The following is a 17,895-nucleotide window of genomic DNA, read 5'->3' as shown; positions in this document are numbered from 1 at the left end:
GATCTAGACATGCTATGGTGATGAAATTTGGATGGTAGGTAGCTCTTGTGCTGGGGAAGAAGTGACCTGAGTTTGGGCCCCCTAGCGGCTTGCTCTGGAACTGCAGGGATATATTCTTGAAAATATTCAAAAGGGGATAACTCAAGAACCGGTTGACGGATCGTCATGATTTTTGGTATGTAGGTAGCTTACGTGATGCTTAATATAATTATGTGACAATTATGCAAATATGGATGTAATTTGCATAATTTATGGGGAAATTCTATAAATCAGCTGCATTCCATGATAGGACAATTGAAGCTTGTGACATTGGTAATTGACAATGAGAGAAACACAGGCAGATATTGATTATGTTAATAATGACTTATTTTGCATAATTAATGAGAAAATTTTATAATTATGTAATGATAACTGCCTGGAATTTCATACTTGTGGTATTTGAAAGTTAAGTTGAAGTGAACATCATTAAACATAATTTATTCAAATCAGGACCCCATTTGCATAATTTATTAGGAAAAACTAGAATGCATTGTTTGTTAATATAAGACTGTCTTTTGGTTTAGATTATGATAAAATGATATAATTCATGAAAATTAGGTTCCTACTTGTTAAATCAGGGGGAATAATCTAATGTATAATTTGTCAGTCATAAAAATTAACATCATTTGGCGAAGGTATGAGATCGGGGAACTCTAGTTAAAGAAGAGACCAAGCACATTATACATCTGTGTATAATGTCCTTGAAGAGACCAAATGACAACTGGCCAGTCTTTCCCTCCTGACACCTGCTTGATTTTCATTCATAGTTACATGTACATAAAATGTATACGAAACACAACAATGGAGCAAAATAATGACAGAGGGTAATACTCAGCACAAATGTCTCTCACACAAGAAATTACTAGTATTGGGAAACTTTATTTTCTATCAGATAGCTACAAGTTTCCAATCCTGTTAGCCCTGATCATCAGTTATAAAATTGCCGCCATTTGATCTACTAGTATTTAAACCGACTTGCACGTCTTGCATCATGTCACTGGTGCTTTCTGTCAAAACAGTTAGAAGAGTAAAAATTACATTTCATTCCTCCGAAAAACTGATTACATGTAGTCTCCATTACAGTTTTAACAACACAATTTGAGATAAAAGCTTCACAGTATTCAAATACTATTCAATACATAAACACTGTTAATCTTGAACATCACATCATCAGTGAAAAGTTAACTGTATCGTTACAAATAATAGGCCACACCAATTTAATTTCTTGGTTAACGGATTCGCCCCCTTCATTTTTTTCTGATTTGCAAATAAAAATAAAAATCCAGAATCAACTGCAAAATGCTCATATTTTGCCCTGAACAGTTGAAAACAGTCCTTTTCATCCTAGTTGTTACAGTTATTCCATCTTTCAATACAATGGTATCATTAAAAGTTCAAAATTCATTGTTTAAATTTTGAACCAGCCTGGTGTGTTGACTTCATGGCTCCTATCATACCATTTTGGGCCATAATAGGATGCCTAGGCCTGTTTTTATTTTTATTTTTTTTTCGCCCGCCCGCTCCATTATTTTTCTTCAAAAATCCGTTAACCAAGAAATTAAATTGGTGTGGCCTTAGTGCTATTCACAAGTACATGTTGAAAGCTCGAAAAGTTGTACATTTCAATCCAGATACATTTTGTACTGTTGGCAAAAACAGGCAATCATTCTACAGTGTTACCCTAAGGTTCATGTTTGTAAGGCTATGTGTTTGTAAGGCTATTTTGACCTCTAACCCGATTTTGTACCACCATTTCTTTTTCCACACAGAAAATATTTTTGGAGAAAACATGTTGATTGTCAAGAAAAATAATACATGTATACAACACAACTATATGTATGGAGTCAAATGCCAAATACTGTGGGCTTGAAACCAGTTTTATTTTCATTTAAAAGAGAGTTAAGGCCTGTTGGTAACCAAAGTGCAGGTAAAATGGAGTTAAATGTCATCTGTATTGAATGTTCTTGTTTTCCAAACTATTTCAAACTTTAAGTGACAAAGTTTCAAGCCCATAGATATGACTTGCCCCAGTTTACAAATGTTTTAAAAACCTCCATCAATAAGACATATACATCGTTGACCGACCTTAGTCAGTAATTGTGCGTTAAAAGGTTTGAAATGTTTGTCACTCCTTGATGTTTTTGGTCTGTATAGCTTGCATGTACAAATCTACTACATTGGCATAAATAACTAACCATGAAATTCACATCACTTCGTCACGTAATAGTCATAATACATGTATGATTACCAATCTTACTATTATGTTTGTGAAGGTTACTCATCCCGGAATATAATAATATAAATCTTGATACAGTTACAGTGGGTAGCAATCTTCATCAGTGAAGAGGAAAGGAAAGTTTACGTTCAGCTAACATCACACACAAAATGGTAATTTCTGAACGTTAACTTTTCTTTTCACTGAGGCCATGTTGATTTGATTATATGGATGACATCCGCGCGCGCATGAATTTTCGGCCGTTTCCAAAAAAAAAAAAGTTTTCAACCATACTGTAAATCATACAAAACAGTTGCAAAATGAGCAAAAATATACCGTAAGTTAAAAAAAATAAATAAAAACTATACCAATGTCGTAGAATGCCAAAATCAAACGAAAAAAGACGAAATTGTAAAGAAATGAACTTGAACACTAGATTATTCGCCAAACAATATTCTGTCCCATTTGTTCAACCCTTATGACATGACCACGTAGATTTCATAATGAAAACAACTTTTTTTTTGTTTGCAAACCTTTTTTTTTATTCGCACGCGCGCATCAGTTTTGGGGCTCCCGGAGGATGTTATCCATATAATCAAATCAACCTGGCCTTATGAAGATTGCTGGAGAGTGATTTGTAACTTCCATTCAGTGTATTAATTAAATCAAGATTTACAAGTACATGTAATCTTATTGTTAAAAATCCTGGACTTTCTGCAAACATTGAGGTCAGATAAAAAGAAGGCAAGAGTTCTGATACACTTGCACACAAACACACAATGTACATGGCAAGTAAAGTAGCAAGAAAACTTTAACAACCCCACAACTATCCCTGAAAATCCACACCTTGCACAACTATGCAGACTTCTGGCAAATTTTCTTGCCTTAACCAATAAACTCAAATATTACTTTGAAACAACAGTAAGACACAAAAAAACAGCCACATACACTCACACAATGTGCATGTATCAATAAACATTCTTTTCCTATTAATAATTTCCTCTTTAAAATCAGATTTCCGACAGCACATTGAGAAGAACACAACCAGACCACTACTCTCTTTAATTCTACGTTTAGAGGTCCAACCGTCGCAAAGTGGAACTCGCTGTTACCAAGTACAGTAGTAAGCTATCATTAGATAGCTTTTAACAATGTTTAGAGTTAGATGTTCAAAGTTTAGGTGTAACAAGTTGTTCGGTGTAATGTAGCCAGCTGCCGCCGCGCCGCGTGCCTACGAAACTGGTGTGTTACACTGAAGGGCAGTTATACTGGCTATACAGATACAGGTCTAGAGACAGAAGCTGGTGTGTTATGCCGAAGGGTGGTTCTACCAGATATAACTGTTACAGATACAGAACTGGAGATTGTGTGCCAAAAAACTACATCCTGACAATACATATCTACAGTTCCTAATGTCCGGGGATGATTGTACAGTCAGGACAGAAGCCAGACCACTAAACGTAAGAACAGAGCGCTTCACCGCCGACTCACAGCGCGGTGGTCACCACCACCTTTATGATCTCGTCGTCGTTTGCGGGGTGGACGGGTCGTTTTCTCTTCCTGCTGTCTCCTCCGTCTGTACTGGTGCTGCTCTCGTCTTCTCTCCCCTCTGAAACACAACAAAACATGGAGTAAACCTCTGCCAAAAACAAGAAATGCTTCTAAAAAAAAAGCTGGCCATGAGACAAGATGGGAATAGCTGGTTGGGTGGTGTGAATCAGATGTTCAAAAGATAGGGCTTAGATGCACAATTGCACTTTATCATCTCTTTCTAACGGAAGAGAGAGATTTGCAATACACATACATTGTATATTGTAGTTTATGTGTATTCCAAAATTGCTTCATTCAGCCAGTCTTTCCCTCCTGACATCTGCTTGGTTTTCATTCATGTGGTAATATACAAATGTACTTGACACCAAACTATCCAACCTGATTTTTAGCACAAAGCCTTGGCCAGGGGCCCAGAAAAAAGGGTGAATTCCTACTTTACAGACCTTAAGTTTTAAAGGATTACAATCGAAAACGTAACCATAATTTTTATATTTCAGTCCATACCATGGTATGGATGAAATATATTGTGTTCTCTGATGTTTCTTCTCCTTCTCCTCCTTCTCCTGCCAAACAGTCAAAGGGATTCAACTCCGCCATCATTCAGCCAAATGACTTGAAATTTGGCATGGAGGTAGAGTGGGCCAATACCCCCAGGCGTTTTTTTCATTTTTTTGATACATGCCTTTAAAAAATTTTTATGAAGGTTTTTTGGGGCATTTTTCGCCAAAAAATGGATTTTTGGATCCTGAGCCCTGGTTTTACAACCAAATGATCTGAAATTCGGTATAAGGGTACCTTGAACATGTGTCTACAGAATAGCAGTCACATATTTGGCATACACCACTTCCAAATGACTCACTTGGGGGACTTTAATGGCTATTTTCAGCACAAAAAGGGCCAAAAGTGCTATACCCGTTCCATGTTCTATCTAAAGAATGGCCGGTTCCATCCATGGAACACGTGTTCCATTGCGGGTTACCTGAGGTCACATTGCACCTAAGTGGTGCGTAATGACCCACACATTCAATTTTATGTGCCTAAGACCTTCAAAATGTATCAAATCTCATCATTGTTAGTTTTTGCATACCTGTAATAAGATTAGTAAAGCTTTCGAGATTCAAAGTACATGTTGTTGCATCTTTGTTCTCATATAGCTACTATTTAATTCATTTATTTGAGAACCTTCTTTGCACTGGGGTAAGTTTGGAATAGTCCACTTTTGCGTGGGAGGGAGATGGACTGAAATATGCTGTATTTGCTCCCAAGCAAATGTCGGCCTTTCTAGTCCTTGGTCTAGAGTGTTACTGTTAGTAGGTTAGTTTTCCAACATGCTCGGGAACACTTGGTCAACAAGTGGTTACATGTCAGTTTACCAGAGTGAAACATTACAAATGTTGAAGGACTCACCAGCTTTCATTCCAACCTAGCACCATGCCCGTAGCCAGGGGGGGTTCGGGGGGTTCGGACAAGGCTCAAAGGTCCACTTTTTGGTCCACTTTTTATGTAAAGGTCCACTTTTTGGTCCACTTTTTATGTAAAGGTCCAAGATTTTTCTTGAAAAGATAGACTGGAATCGTAGAAAAACTGCTCCCTTTGTCATTGAATAAAAATTTATCTCTGATTTTTTTTAAATCCTCTCAAAAACGCACGAAATGCCATTTTAGAAGGTTCATTTTTTTTTAATTTTCCGGGGGAGCATGCCCCCCAAACCCCCCTAGGAAGCTCGCTACGGCGCTCGAGGTCCCCTCAAGCAGTGGGAAGAACCCCTCTATTCAAAATCCTGGCTACGGGCATGCAGCACTACACTAAATTCTACCGAGCCAGACAACTTAACAATGACCAAAATGTGTCTTTCAAACAATGTTACTTTGCACCCAGCCCCAGACATGCTAACTGTTTCTACAATGTCACCTGTGCGTTAATGCTTGGGTCGTTTGGAGGACTCGAAATGGACAAACGGGTGGTCAGGCGGTCAGCGAGATCTACGGCCAGGCACAAAGCAGGAAATTACTGACTGGTCAATTTTAGTTTGCCGCAAATTTATACTGGTACCATTGTTGTCCCAAAGGATAGGACAAGAACCATACTTGTGACGGACAAAAACAAATTTGAAAAAAAACATGCAGACATGCACAATTAAAATTGCTGATGCAAAAGAAAACTAGGAGCAAGCTAAGCTTCCTGGTTCACTCTTTTTATGACAGCCAATTTTTTCTACCCTAAACCTACTGGAAACACCACGCTCATATCTAGTTTCAACCATACATCTAATGTTTTGAGTTTCCATTCATTTTCGGGGGAGGAGGAGCAAAATTTTCTCAACTTTCACTAAGCAAATCAGACATATTTCCTGTGAGATTCAAAAAAATAAAATACAAGATACAAAATTCTGTCCGACTGCAGTGCCTCTTACCCACCACACTAATATTTAGTGTCAAGGTTTTATCTAAAACTTTGGGTTTCAATTTTGGGGGAAAGGGCTCTAAGCTTTCTCAAATTTCAAGACAGATAAACTTCCTTACACCAGCTACATGTACATGTATGAAACTCACCTAAATAAAGCACAAGATATAGAAAGATATTTTATCTGCCTGTGGTGCCTCTTACCGAGCGTGAGTAACGTGATCTGTCGCTGTTGTTCGCGGATTTCCCGCATCAGTTCCAGGTTCTGCTGACTCACGATCTCGTGGTCCACCATCGGGAACGGGTAGTCCCTTCCCACAATGCACCCTGCCGCCTCCTGCACCTTGAGTGGCGCCTTCCACGGCTCGTAGATGTACTGAGCTGGGAAGTCCTTCAGAACAGGCAGGTACGCTCTGAAAAACAACAAGGAGATAACCTCAGTTAGGCCGTGTTGATTTGATTATATGGATGACATCCTCCGGGAACCCCAAAATTGATGCGCGCGTGCAAATAACAGGAATAACAGGAGCGGTGACAGAGGGTCCCGCTAAGGAATAACAGGAGCGGTGACTGGGTCCCGCTAAGGAATTCCGGAATAACAGGAGCGGTGACTGGGTCCCGCGGTTAAGGGAATAAAAATGGAACTCCACTACACTTGTATATTCCTAGCCCTTTGCACAGTACTTAGCAGGGCTGAGCCAGGATCACAGCCAGAAGACAAACAGGAGATAAAGAAAGTACAGGTCACATGCAACTTCAGAACCGATTGCACATCTGACTGGGCCACTTTTGCTTTCATGATTAAGCACAGCGGGGCTAACGGAACTCACGTCAATAGCAAGAAAATGCTATTGCACAATAGTGGCACAAAGTTTTCACTGATCATGATTCTGATCTTAAGCGGGGATATTGAGATCAACCCAGGGCCTAGACCACCAAAGTTTCCATGTGGGAGTTGTAACAAGGCAGTACGTAACACCCATAATGCAATATGCTGTGATGAATGCGATAGATGGTACCACAGTGATTGCATTGGGCTATGTTCTCAAGTATACAGTGCACTAGAAACCCACCGATCATACTCGTGGGTATGTTGTGACTGTGGTATACCCAACTTTGCATCGGCCATATTCGATATCACTGATGAAACATTCCATTCAGTAAACTCATTTGACACGCTGAGTTCTGACTCAAGTTTACCAGACGAAATCCCAATGGCTACATCCACTCCACTTAAATCAAAGCAGGGTAATTCTCAAACGAGGGGTCATAGTCACAAGAGATCCAAAAGTAAACTTCTTCTAGTAAACTGTCAGAGTGTGCGGAACAAAACAGCTGAACTGGCGACAGTAGTTGACACTTACAAGCCAGATATAGTAGCAGGTACAGAGTCATGGCTCAACCAAAAACATAGCAAGTAGTGAAATATTCCCCAGCAACTACATAGCACACCGGAAAGACAGACAAACTGGCCAAGGAGGTGGTGTATTTCAGGCCAACAGAGATGATCTAATTGTTACCCATAGGCCAGACCTTGACACAGACTGCGAGGTTCTGTGGACACAAACTCAACTTGCAGGAAGGAAACCACTGATAATAGGTACATACTACAGACCCCCATCAGACCAGGGCAATAGTCTGGATGAACTTGACAGGTCTATAGGTAAAATGGGAGCAAAAATAAACTCTGACAATGTGATCATTCTTGGCGATTTCAACACCCCTGGCATCAAATGGGATACTACTGTAGCTGACAACAGTCAGGCCTACACAGGCCAAGCAGAGAAACTACTAAACCTAATGGATAACCACGGGTTATTTCAAACAGTCCAGGAACCAACTAGAAATGGTAATCTCTTGGACCTGGTCTTAGTTAATAACCCCAACATAATTGAGAAGACCACAGTAGTCCCGGGGATAAGTGACCACGACATGGTTCTAGTGGACGTTAACCTGGCACTGAAACAAAACAGGAAACCTAAGAGAAAAGTGTACATCCGCACAAAAGCCGACGAACCAGCCATTAAGAAAGACCTAACGGATTATGCAACTAACTTTCACAAAAGAACTCAGGATATGTCAGTTACACAGAAGTGGTCAGACTTCAAAGACAAAATGAAAGACACGATGAACAAGCACATCCCAAGTAAGATAACATCAAGCAGATACAACTTGCCTTGGTTCAACAGAAACCTAAGGAGGCACTGTCGTAAGAAGCAGCGGCTCTATAACAAAGCTAAGAAAACAGGCCAAGAGGAAGACTGGAACAAATATAAGAGAGTTAAGAAGGGAGTTCAGAAAAGCATAAGACAAGCACACTCTAAATACGTGGCAGACATACTGGGAGAAGCTATAGTTGACAAACCCAAAACATTCTGGTCGTACATAAAAGGACTGAGGAAAGACCTTGTCGGGGTAGCACCCCTAAAGGTGGGAAATACCATCATCAGTGACAGCGGGAAAAAAGCAGAAGTACTCAGTTCACAGTTCAAAAGTGTTTTCACAGAGGAAGACACCACAGATATGCCATCTCTAGGTCAGCCCTGTACTCCTCCAATGGAACATATAGTAGTTTCTACTGATGGTGTCGAAAAAATGCTTCAAGGTCTCAATCCCTCTAAAGCATCCGGACCAGACCAAATACCACCGTGGTTCCTCAAGTTGACAGCTAGTGAAATCGCGCCTGTTCTAACCAATATTTTCCAACACTCGCTAAACACTGCAGAAATCCCTAAAGATTGGAGGGATGCAAATATATGCGCCATCTTTAAAAAAGGAGATAGAGCGGTCCCCAGCAACTACAGACCTGTTTCACTGACCTGCATATCCTGCAAACTACTTGAACATATCATCCATAGCCAAATCATGAAGCACCTAGAAAGTTACAGTATATTAACGGATTACCAGCATGGATTCAGAGCCAAACGATCCACAGAAACACAGCTTATACTAACAGTCCATGACATAGCTGGCGCACTAAACAGTAAACGGCAGGTAGATTTAGCAATACTTGATTTCACTAAAGCCTTTGATAAAGTCCCCCATGGCAGGCTCATCTCAAAACTGGAGTATTATGGAATCCAAGGCCCTACGCTGAATTGGTTAAAGGCTTTCCTGACCAACAGGGAGCAAACAGTAGTGGTTGAAGGGAAGGCGTCGGCTCCAGTTAAAGTAGCGTCTGGGGTCCCTCAAGGAACCGTCCTGGGGCCATTGCTCTTTCTCCTGTATATAAATGACCTACCAGATCAGCTTGACTCAAATGTGAGGTTATTTGCCGATGACTGTCTATTGTATGTAGAGCTTTCTACACAGACCGACTCACCACTTCTCCAAAAAGCCTGAACACCCTGGAAGAATGGCAAAGCAAATGGCTCATGCAGTTTAATCCCGAAAAATGCTACATTATGCACATAACAAACAAACGAACACCACATGCAACTAGCTACCAGTTTTGTGGTCAGGCTTTAGCAACCACAAAAATCCATCCGTATCTGGGCGTCACGCTGACAAGCGGACTGAAGTGGGGTGCACATGTTAATAATATCACAACTAAGGCGAAACAGACATTGGGAGTGATTAAACGTAATCTGTGGGCATGTCCAACGAGAGTAAAATCACTTGCATACACGTCACTTGTAAGACCGAACCTAGAATACGCTGCGACAGTATGGGATCCATATACAAAGAAAGACAAAGACAAATTGGAAAGGGTACAGAATCAAGCTGCAAGATTCTGTATGAACAACTATGTAAGAGGTGCTAGTGTCACGGAAATGAAAAGAAACCTACAGTGGACCTCACTTGAAGACAGAAGAAAGATGTCTAGACTATGCATGATGTACAAAATGACTAATAAACTGGTGGATGTCCCAACTACTAAGTACCTAATACCAGCCCAGAAGATAACAAGAAATAGCCACGCATTCAAGTACCAGAGTTATCAACCAAGGATTGAGGTGTTCAAGAATTCATTCTTTCCTAGAACTATCGCAGAGTGGAACTCACTGTCACCAGGTACAGTAGGGGCACTGTCAATAGATAGCTTTAAACAATGTCTAGAGCTAGAAGTTCAAGGGTTAGGTGTAACAAGTCGATCGGTGTAATATAGCCAGCTGCCGCCGCGCCGCGTGCCTGCGAAGCTGGTGTGTTACGCCGAAAGGCGGTTATACCGGCTATACAGATACAGATACAGATACAGAAATAAAAAAAAGTTGTTTTCATTATGAAATCTACGTGGTCATGAGGGTTGAACAAATGGGACAGAATATGGTTTGGCGAATAATCTAGTCTTCAAGTTCATTTCTTTACAATTTTGTCTTTTTTCGTTTGATTTTGGCATTCTACGACATTGGTATGGTTTTTTTGTAACTTACGGTATATTTTTGCTCATTTTGCAACTGTTTTGTACGATTTACAGTATGGTTGAAAACTTTTTTTTTTTGAAACGGCCAAAAATTCATGCGCGCGCGGATGTCATCCATATAATCAAATCAACATGGCCTTAACATAGTAAAAGTTTGAACTTTATTCCAACACACAATTGTACAGGGATCAAATTTTCAGCGACCACTGTCGCCTTCATCAGGATAATTAATGACCAATCACTTCACAACGTGATCTCGCGAGAATTACGGTTTACAAACACGTGACCTTATTCACACGAGACTTTACTGATACGTGACGTAAGCAATTGATCAAAAGTGCCAGGGAGTTTATATCGTCCACCATCTCTATTAAGTGAAGGCTGAAGTGCTCTGATATATATGGCCAACAATTGTGTGTTGGAATAAAGTTCAACCTTTTACTATGATTGCTACGAACACAGATGAACTTTCATGAAAACCTCAGTTAACGTTAAATTTTATCCACCGCACTATGTACATCTGCCACTTCGAAAGATTTGAGAAATCTGAGTACAGTAAAACTTCTCTAAGGTACACTCTGAAAAATGATGTTATACTTCAATTATACTTCAATTTATATCCACCACACTATGTATATCTGCCACTTTGTCTTTGAAGTGACTGAGAGATTTGACTACAGTAAAACTTATCTGTCTAAGGTACTCTTGGAAACACAAGGAGGCTATAAATATAGAATACAACACGGGGTATTCCGTATTGCCCGAGGTATCGGCCCGACCGCGGGTCGGATCGCCCGACGGCCGCAGGAGATCCGACTCGCGGGAGGGCCGGGACCGAGGGCGATGCGGAATACACCGTGTTGTATTTTATTTATGTCATACCCACCCAAGAAAACACGCCTTTCAATGCAAGATGAGCCAAAAGTTGGTGCCACTAAACCCTAAAGTGCAACAACATCAATTCCAACGTCCGGATTCTGTATTCGAATTTTCGAAAGGGGCACAAGCGGGTAGGGCGAAACGCGTTCGAATTGTTCTATGGAAGCCATAGAAGCGTTCGATAACGAACGTTATCGAACGTTATCGCGGCCCGGGTATGATATAACCTCAATTATCACATAGCCAGAATACATTGACCAATCAGTAGTCCCCATTTCATATTGGTTACAACCGTAACCTTAACCTTACCAGCAGTGATTACATCCCATAAAAAAAGTGGTGTTTAAATCTCATAAACACTGGGACCAAATGGAATGGAACACAGTCACATTCTATTTGAATGACCCCTGGTGACCCCAAATAGAACACGTCAAACGATCACAAGTAGTGTTTGAGAGATCTGAGAATTTCATGAATAAACAAAAGGCTCAAAGTCAAACAAATGTTAAAACAATCTGTCCAATGCCACACACTACATGACTCAAAAGACTGATTACAGCATGGAGTTATGCCCCCGTTGATAAGGAGGCTAATGTGAATTGGACACATCAGTGGAATGAAAGAAAACAGACCAAACAGAAAGACCCTTGACGGGAAACCACACAAGACCAAACCAGCATGAAGACATGGCAAGCCAGCGTAGAGAAGGACCTACAACGCTCTTTGAAACAATCTTCTGGCATCGAGCAGAAAAGAGCAGCACAAAACTGGACACGTTTACAGAAAAGGACAGACATAGGACAAAGGTATGCCCCAATATGGCATGGCAAATTATCTACTGGTAACTACTTGTCAATAACATGTAGTCAGATTATACTTAACGACTTGAGGTGCAGAACTGGTTTGTTGCCCCATATGATGATTTCATCTGCAACTTGTAGTGTGCATTGTCCAGTGGTTAGTGCCTCGAGCTCTGGACCAAGAGGTTGTGAGTTTGAATCCCAGTAGCTCACCTGACTTTCATGCTACTGCTACTTTTGTTGTGGTCAACTGTTCATTTTACTGTTAAAAAGAGCTAGGGGAATTTCCCTGTTACAATGAACCTGTAAATACTACATACATAGCATCTGTCTTCTCTGTCATGACCAGTTGAAGAATAGCTGTCAACTGTTCATTGTGTTCATTCCAACTGTTTTTTTACTCAACAACGCTCATGTGAACTACTTACATATTTAAGGGACTGTAAAGACAGATGTTTGTTTACCTTAGACTTGAAAAGTTTAAGCTTTCAGCGTGGAACTTCCTTTTGAGAGAGGGAGTATAGAGGAAGAAAGAGTGATTCTTCTGTACTAGTGGCAAAACATATCCTAGCCGAGAAAGTTTGAAGTGTGTGTGTTTCAGATCTGTTTCACTTTAATTCAAGTCAGTTTACCTGATGAAGGTGCCGTTAGGGTCAGTCCGTTTGCCGAACCTAACGGGACAGAAGATGCGTGTGTACTGGTGGTAGAACGCGCTGCCTGACAGCCACATCCAGTTCCCTGCATTCACACTGTAGTCTGCATCTAACAGGAGCTCCTCAAATACCTGAGGGGGGGAGAAGGATGATGATGATGATGACTGGTTTATTATACATTCACATAAACATTATAAAGGTTAAGGTGCTAAATACTAGTAACCCACCATGAGGACTTTTGGGGTGTTCTAAAAGTACATGTTGTAGTTAAGTACGGACTTTGAATTTTTGGCACAAAGTGTCTTGTTGCAAGATGAGAATTTATGCAAAATTGTATGACGTCACGATAACGTCATCAATAGTTATGAGGCCACGCCCATTTTTAGAAAAATAGCATTTTCAGGCTAGTGCTTCAGTAAAAAGTCACAATATTTTTCAGAAATGTGCATAATAGCCATAGTAAAAACTTTACGTTTGGATTTTCTCATATTTCTAAAGGACGATTTTTAATGAATTTTTTTTCGAGAACGTTGAGTGTACCCCATGTCGCTAGTCCCTACAGATTCGCAGCCTTACTGCTGAATTGTAGACTTCTTACAGCTTTAAATTTTTAACCCCTGTGAATAGTTTCATCAGGTTGGTAAAACACTGAGTAAAGAGACTCTTGTTACACAGGCAAGAATTGTCTTAAACTCTTTACGAATGTTACAAGTTCAGACTATCAACTTACAATACAATATACAACTTAAGCCACAAGGGAGCCTATTAAAACGTTGTCCTCCAAGTTAAAACTTTACTTAAGGCAGGTTATGTCCGTCCAGAAAAACACTTGAAAATTAGTTAGCATGGTAAACATACCGCAGGTTATGTGAAAAACACTTCTTAGTAAGTAAGTAAGGCAGAATTAACAAGACACTTTAGCTGGAACATAGCATTCTAGGCAGGTTATATAACACACTTTTAGAAAAACACTTCAGTAACACTACTGGTTAAGGCCCTAGGAGCCTTTTGGCACAGTTAGCAATAGCTTGAAGTACGGTACTCCTTTCAAGTGTGTGTGTCGGGCAATATAAAATCATATTGTCCAAAGATGTGAAAAAATTTGTGCAAAGTTGGCCATTTCAGAAAGTCATTGTCACAAGGTTGGGAGGTAGGGGGGTGATTAAGAGAGGGAGGGTGTACAGTGATTAGCACACCTTCTGCCCCTCCTCCCAGGAGATCCACAGGTCCCCTCTGGTCAGGAAGCAGGCCACAGCGTGCCGTGCCAAGTGGTGGATCCACCCCTCCTGCTGTAGCTGCGACATGATCGCATCTATCCAGGGGAAGCCCGTCTCAGCTATTCAAGAAAAAACAAGGGCAACAAAGTCAGAAAATATCAACTGTGGGAATCTTTTGAGGAGTAGGAAAAATTTTTTCTTCCATCAGTGGAGTTCAGCAAAACACATTGTCAAATATTTTCATATAGAATAGAATACCCTCCATATAGAATATTGAATATAGAATATAGAATAGTGTCCCCTCCTTCAGTTACCCTTGTTTTTATTTGTACCGGTCACTTGTTTTGTAATTAACACATGTGCAGCTGCTAGTAATCCAATGTAAATTGGGCTCAGCAGTACTTAAGATGATGATAAGTAGAATAGAATACTGGTAGAAAAAATAAAACAGAAAAGAGCAGAACAGAACAGAATAGAATAGAATAGAATAGAACAGAACAGAACAGAACAGAACAGAATAGAATAAAATAGAATAGATACTGGTAGAATAGAAAAGAATAGTATAGAATAGAATGGAATGGAATTTAGAATAATAAGCCATAAGGATAAAAGAAGGCACCTACATGTAAGCGGTGTGAGGCCGTTAAATGAAGGAAATTAATTAGCATAAAACCTTTACTAAAGACAAGAAATGCTGGTAAGAAATATTTTGAAAGCCCTGTGGAGAACTAACGCACCGTGTCGCCACCTGCGGAGGTGCTCCTTGTTCTCGTACCACGGGATCTGCAGACAGATGGGATTCCCCGCCATCACCACGAAATTCGGCGTCTGTGCGGCCGCCACGTAGAAAAACTCTCGCCACAACAGCTGGCCCTGGAGCGACACGGGCGGCAGCGAATGGTCCTTTGCCTGGAGAAGGGTTTAGAATAATGATGATGCATTGATGAAGGTTAGACATCCAGGCAATGAGATATACAAGAAAACAGTTACTTAAGCAGCTGGATAGGTTTTGAAAAATGTCAGACATTTCAAGAAGCCTTGACTACTAGTCACTGACGAAAAGTAGTCTCTGTGTGGTTAAGTCAATTTGAAGACCCCCAGCGAAGTAGGCGTTGGCTCCCCCAGCGACGCATAGCAACCACCTTTGACCCCTAGTTTTCCAGATTTTCCCCATTGTTCGCTAATTGCCCCCTCCCCACCTAGTGTGAAAACTTCCCTAGAGGGGTGCCGCTGGCCCAGGTGAGATGTTACCTGGCACCCTGCAGGCGTGTGAAGGGCTGTATAACAGTACTGTCTGGGAAGGGAAGCAGGATGTGTATTGGATGTGATGTAACAGTGTTCCAGGCGTCAGAAAATAGTTTGGATGGCTGTCTGAATTTTTGCTTGTATAGCTACATATAGTTAGTTGTATCAAGGACATTATACACAGATGTGTATAATGTCCTTGGTTGTATACAGCTTAGCTCAATGTATCGCCCCCAAAGTTCAGTTCCCGCCAATAGTACACCGACTATGGTACACTGGGATTTTGACTTAGTGTGACATTGACTTATATATAAATACCCTTACCATCATCACACCGACTGCATGCATGTACTTATGCCCTTCTGTTACAGTACTCATGTTTGTTCTTATCAAAGCTCCACTACTATTATATAGTACTAAGTCTGGCCCAAAGGATTGCTTCTTCTAATTGAACTCTTTAAGAAGTAAACTTCTCTTGTAAACCCAGTTTCGTATAAAGGTAATCATGCTGCTAACTAGCTGTCACTTGCAAAATGGGAAATTTAACTATTTTTTTTAAATTTAAATACAAATTTAAAAAAAAAGAAAGGTTTCTGTGCCACTTTTTCATTTGGTGATTTGGCCTTCCTTGTACTGAGGACATTATACTAGTACTTGGTGTACAGTCTTTACTGAATCCAAGGAAAATGCCTGAAATAATTTACATGTACCATTAATTTCCACAAAATAAAGACTGAATTTCCCATTTTTCAAGTGACTGGCATATGTGATTACTTTGTTTACATTGTTTTGTAAGAGTTATATTATATCCATGCTCAGAACACTAAGGACTGAAAAATCAATACTATAGTTCACATGATTTAACATTTTTCTTGTGTCTTGATCAAACAATTCCTCCAAATTGCTTTATGTGCATGAAACAATCATATAAATGTCTGCCAAATCAAGGAGGTTCTAGGGGTTCTAACTACATGACCAAATTTATCTCATTTTGCTTGGATAAACCAAGAAGCTTCAATTTCAAACTGAAGCTCCTTTGATAAATAGTCTTAGTCTAACTTTTCTGGAAATTTCTGTATTGTGTACATGTATGTGTGCTGTGCTTGTTAATTGTCTCTTCAGATACTCCAGTGCTAAAAAGTGTCTATTGTACTTGTTTATCAACCCAAGCCAAACTGTCTGGCATGGCAGGTAAAGGTGTGAAGCAGCCGTGAATTTGCCTATTGTTTTCCTCAGGTATTCTGGTACCCTGCTGTCAGGGTCTGAGTCAACAAACTAATTGGCCATATTGTCCCCTTATCCAAACAAAGAGATCATATGTCATCCTTGGAGTGACCAAAAGTTGCAATTTTGTCATATTTTTTTCTTCTCAAAGGCGGAAACATATGCAATGTTATTGTTTCACGCAAAAGACATGTCTGAAAAGTAGACAAGTTGAATTTTAATGTTCAAGTGGTCCCAGGGTTGTGCACATTTCCAGTACATTGTATGGGATCTATGAATATTTCAATTATGCCATTTTTGGTAATATTTTGAACATATTAAAGAATATCTCTGCTACAATGATATTGGTAGATGTGGGACCACTTGAATATTATAGAGTGATCATTGCAGAATACATACATACCAAATTTGTGTCAAATACATGATTTTAGGGCTTCCGCCGGGAGCATAAAAGTGATAAAATTTAGCTCTGATTATCATATTCATATCTTTATATCAGTATGCTTTAATTGGAGTCTATATACTTAGAAAGTATCTTATGGATCCTATGCTTCATGTCTTGTTGTAAGTTCTGGAAGAAAATATCTCAGTGACAATATATTGAACATCAAAGTTGGGGGACCAGTTAATTAGCTAGAAAGGCTAAAAAGTGACTTAACTACACAGAGGTGGATGCTACTAAACAGTCTTGAAACGTCTCCTAGTTTTTCTATTTCAAATCTATAGAATTCTTTCTTAACAATTGGCAATTCTTTCCAGTTTCAAACTACAGCATGTTTAGATCCAATGTTCAGAACATAGAAATCTGCGGTCATTGCATAGCTGTGCGGCCAGTGGGCTATCAAAAACATAGATGAGCACTGCCCTAAGGCTATATACTAAAAGGCGTGGGGAAGGTTTTGACTTCAACTGTACTGCCATAGAAAGCCACAAGGGAGCCAATAATTAAAGTTGTCCTTCAAGTTACAACTTCTTTTTAGGGAGGTTATGTGCATTCAGAAAAACATTATTAAGCATTAGGCCATGTTGATTTGATTATATGGATGACATCCTCCGGTAGCCCCAAAACTGATGCGCGCGTGCGAATAAAAAAAAGTTTTGCAAAAAAAAAAGTTGCTTTCACTATGAAATCTACGTGGTCATGAAGTTTGAACAAATGGCACAGAATATGTTATGGCGAATAATCTACTCTTCGAATTCATTTCTTTACATTTTTGTTCTTTTTTCCTTTGTGTATTTTTGGTCATTCTACGACATTGGTATCATTATGGGTTCTACCACACCACGAAGTGGTGTGGTGAACCAT

The 17,895-nt window shown here is 39.9% G+C and overlaps 1 protein-coding gene across 4 annotated transcripts in view; it reads right to left on the bottom strand.

Moving 5' to 3' along the window:
- Positions 1-3,483: 3,483 nt before the first annotated feature.
- Positions 3,484-17,895, bottom strand: part of LOC109467416 (cryptochrome-1-like) — a 23,795-nt gene continuing 9,383 nt past the window's right edge. For all 4 annotated transcript variants that reach the window (XM_019765374.1, XM_019765375.1, XM_019765372.1 and 1 more), the window contains exons 5-9: positions 14,858-15,029; positions 14,100-14,239; positions 12,883-13,034; positions 6,413-6,621; positions 3,484-3,863 (exon numbers count right to left, since the gene is read on the bottom strand). In XM_019765374.1, coding sequence (XP_019620933.1) covers positions 3,742-3,863; positions 6,413-6,621; positions 12,883-13,034; positions 14,100-14,239; positions 14,858-15,029 — 795 coding nt within the window. In that variant the 3' untranslated portion in view covers positions 3,484-3,741. The remainder of the gene's footprint in view (positions 3,864-6,412; positions 6,622-12,882; positions 13,035-14,099; positions 14,240-14,857; positions 15,030-17,895) is intronic.

The sequence above is a fragment of the Branchiostoma belcheri genome, unplaced genomic scaffold (assembly GCF_001625305.1).
Source record: "Branchiostoma belcheri isolate BF01 breed outbred unplaced genomic scaffold, Haploidv18h27 scaffold18, whole genome shotgun sequence".
NCBI lineage: Eukaryota > Metazoa > Chordata > Leptocardii > Amphioxiformes > Branchiostomatidae > Branchiostoma > Branchiostoma belcheri.
Note: the sequence above shows the minus strand (reverse complement) of the source record. Positions and strands in the feature narration are given on the sequence as shown.